The 3,970-nt window shown below is 30.5% G+C and overlaps 1 protein-coding gene across 1 annotated transcript in view; it reads right to left on the bottom strand.

Annotated features, from left to right (window-relative positions):
* LOC106463845 (dynein heavy chain 1, axonemal-like) overlaps positions 1-3,970 on the bottom strand; it is a 233,622-nt gene that overhangs the window by 132,698 nt on the left and 96,954 nt on the right. The window contains 1 exon segment of the mRNA XM_022391464.1: positions 2,526-2,605. Coding sequence (XP_022247172.1) covers positions 2,526-2,605 — 80 coding nt within the window.

Raw genomic sequence — 3,970 nt, 5'->3', positions numbered from 1 at the left:
GATAAGAATGAAGACTATTTCATTTAATAAATGTTATGTTTTGATATATAAGTTGTTTGGGTTTTTTTCATCTAAGCGACATTAATTTCTTGATGACCTAATATCAAGAAGCCGAATGACCTGCTACTGGTTGAATAAAACTGATGCTGCCTGATCCCAGAACAATGGTGAGAATGTCTTTGCTGCAAGATATCAATATTTCCCACTCAAGCTCCTTGTAAATAACAATTACCATTTCTCTCAGTCAAATAACGTAGCTAGAAGTTGGATTTACAGTGATTAATATTAATGAATTAACAAAAGTTACGTCTGAGCAGATTTCAATCAATGTGTTAGTTGATAACATACCGGTAGTATTAAGTAATTTAATGGATGTTATAAAAAGTTTAATTGAAGAACAATTACCTGCTCCGGTTGAAGAATTTAATAGTTTTAACACGGAAACTTTTCAAGGTACCTTTGGTAATTTTGATGTAGCCAAGTATCTTAATATATTGCATTAAAGTGTTGTTTGTATTTTGAATCTCAGTCACCGAATTAATTCTGCCTTCTAACTGTAAACTTCCTCGAATTAGTGGCTTGTGTACTCCACTCATGACTGTAAAGCTGGATTTTAAATAAATCTATTTTTAACTGGATTAAGTAAAACTCCAAATGACTAGTCCACATAGTGTCAACGTTTACAGTATAGCTATGGCACATTATTCAAAGCCACTATAACAGCACTAAGGCAAAATATAAATATTTAATACATTAAGTTTCCTTAAAACATATGAAGAAGTATTTTAAAATATAGCTTTAATCAATAGATTTTTAACAAAGCGAAACAGAACATGCTGTCCATAAAAGTTACATGCATTTGTAATATATTAACAGTGAAATTTAAAATCATTACTTTTTCCATAACAAAGACAAAATTTTACAATGACTATTAGATAATTTACATATTTTCTTGTTTTTAAAAATATCTGATAAAACAAATTTTCTTTGTATGACATTTTATGCTTTAAACTTCTGCAGAAGTGGGGCCATGTTTACAAAATTATTCATATGTATGCAAGAATTTGTCATGCTAGTAAATCCTTCTGAATACTGAAAAGTGAAAATTTCATTTCTTAAAAAATTTATTTTCATCTATTGGATGATAGCAGTTAATGAATACTATTTTGTTTCTATAGGCAGATGATGAAAAAATAATGACAATTACTCTTTTTTTAAGAAGTTATTACTTTTGTTTTCATAAATTTTAAAATCATTCAGCATTTATCATAAGCTAATATATTCATATTGTATATTTTATAGAAACAGAATTTATTCCATCTCACATCCTGATTGAATTTTTTTAAATGCTAAAATTGTTTTTGAAAAAAATTAGATAAAAACTTATGAAAAAATACTATCAACTTGTGGTGCCTGAGGTTTTTGAGTACTTTAAGAAGTTCAGATTAACAGTAACATCTGTATGAAATATATTTTTACCTTCAAAACTACCATGTTGACCAACATTATGCTACGATAAAGTAAAATTTCTATGATGTATTATTTTTACAAAGGTACAATATTGTTACCATGGCATGTTGTATACTACTTAGTTTTAATAGGTTCTTCCTGTATAAAGAGTAAAACAATGGTTATAATACACTAGCTAGACGTTGGCAAAATTCTGTTATGTTCACTTCAATATTTTTCAAACTCCATGACCTTATTCTTTATTTGGCTGAAGACTTCATTTGTTTGTTTGTAATTTTGCGCAAAGCTACACAAGGGCTATCTGCACTAGCCATCCTAATTTAGCAGTGTAAGACTAGAGGGAAGGCAGCTAGTCATCACCACCCACCGCCAACTCTTGAGCTACTTTTTTATCAACGAATAGTGGGATTGACCGTCACATTATAATTACCCCACAGTTGAAAAGGCGAGCATGTTTGGTGGGACGGGGATTCGAACCCGTGACCCTCAGATTGCGAGTTCAGTGCCCTAACCACCTGGCCATGCCGGGCCAGAAGACTTCATGCATGCTGCTTGTGTGTCAGACAAGAAGACAGTAACTGTATAAATGTATCTGCTTACAAAAGGGTTATAAAATATGAAAAAAAAAAGGTTTTGTATTTTATAACCATAGCTCTGTCACAATATTAAATTTATGATTCTAACCACAATGTTTTTTAGTATTTTTATTATAATCTTTTCTTTTTATCTAAACTGGCATCCTTTCTTTTTAAAACACAATAGGGTATACAGTTTTAATGCTTTCTTTTTCACTTTTTGTTCCCTGCAAGATATTGGGTTAATATTAACAATAGTAAATTCAGAGCAAATATCACACATTCACAATGAAAGAAGTTTGAACTCTTTATAAATAACAAACATTAAAGTTACTTAGTATTTTTTGTACTAGAAGTACTTTTACGCTTTCAGCTTTTATCAGCTATCACTAATTATAACTTTAGTAATATAAGTTTAAGTAACACAATTTTCAACATATTCTGTAGAAAACAATCAGTACTATCAAGAATGAAGCTTACCATCGACAGCTTTCAAAGATAGAGAAGTGCATGCCAGTTGTATAGAACCCCTCAGATTACCATAATCAATAGTATCCTTTCTATATAAATCAAAAGGAAGGTTCAGTTTAACAGAATATAAACAATCACACATAATGATTATTTCAATTATACAAGATTATAAATTATATAAAAAAGTAAAACATTTGTTGAATAAAAGGAAACATCTACTCTTAAGGTCATTACATGTATAAATTGTTTCTAGTTCTCTTTATAGAAAAGACAAAAAATTTAACTTTTATGTAATATACAAAACAGTGTAATATTCAAATACAACATATCTAACTCTTCTCTAGTGTATATTTTACATTTACAAAATTATTATCTTTTTGATATGGGATATCCTAAATCTGGTTGAGATAATGTACTAAATTTGACTTGAGATGTTACCTGATGGGTGAAGGAACTCACCGATTATTTTGTGAAATAGTTACACTGTGCTCTACCTGACCTTGTGTTTGGAGGGATGTCAGATGGATCAGAGATATTTCCTCATTACAGTGCCTGGTTTTTAAATGGCCAGCTATATAGAAAGAATGTGTTTGGTGAATTTGGTGTTTGGCACTTTCATATTAAACTCATTCCATCTTTGGAGGATGACAGTTTGTTTCATGTTTGAGTGCCAAGACTCACTGAAAAAGTCCAGTCCTTGTTTTACTATACTCTTTCCTATCTGCCGATCAACCATATTTTACAATCAAGTTAAATCTAGACTTAATTTATTTCACTTTCCTTTAATTCTCCTTACTTTCCAAATCAATGTTCTACTACTACTACAGATGATCAGTATTTCAATCACTCATTTCATTTTTGCTCTAAGTAAAGTATTATGTTTATTTGTACTATAGCTGAGCAATCTCTGTTTCAAATACTGTGTCGCAAGGTACACTTTTATACACAACTATCCCATGAAATAGTAGTAGATAAGTTCCTTGGTCAAACAGATTGCAAAAAGTTACCCCTCAGGCTGAATTCAGCACATGATTTAGGATGTACATTTCAAATCAGAACTTAAAATTTTTTAGTTATGAAATATATACTACAGGAGAATAACATATGAAGTTCTTACACACTACAGTGGTATTTTCAGGTCAAATTGATTTCCTGTAGAGCAAAAATAAAGAGTCTTTCATTTACAATTTCATGATTGTTAACAATTTTGGTAAATTAATGCTTTATGTCAGCCACAACAAACGTTTCTATGATAATGTTACTCATAAAAGTTACCATTATTTCACAATAAATAAATCATTGCAAGGTATGTATTTTGTAACTGACAAGATCATTTGTTTTTAGTGAATAACCATATTGGGCTATCTGTTGTGTCCACTGCAGAGAACTGAAACCCAGATTTTAGCATGGTAATTTTGTAAACTTACCGCTGACCCACAGGGGGGGGGGGGCTA

The sequence above is a fragment of the Limulus polyphemus genome, unplaced genomic scaffold, assembly GCF_000517525.1.
Source record: "Limulus polyphemus unplaced genomic scaffold, Limulus_polyphemus-2.1.2 Scaffold1498, whole genome shotgun sequence".
Lineage (NCBI taxonomy): Eukaryota > Metazoa > Arthropoda > Merostomata > Xiphosura > Limulidae > Limulus > Limulus polyphemus.
Note: the sequence above shows the minus strand (reverse complement) of the source record. Positions and strands in the feature narration are given on the sequence as shown.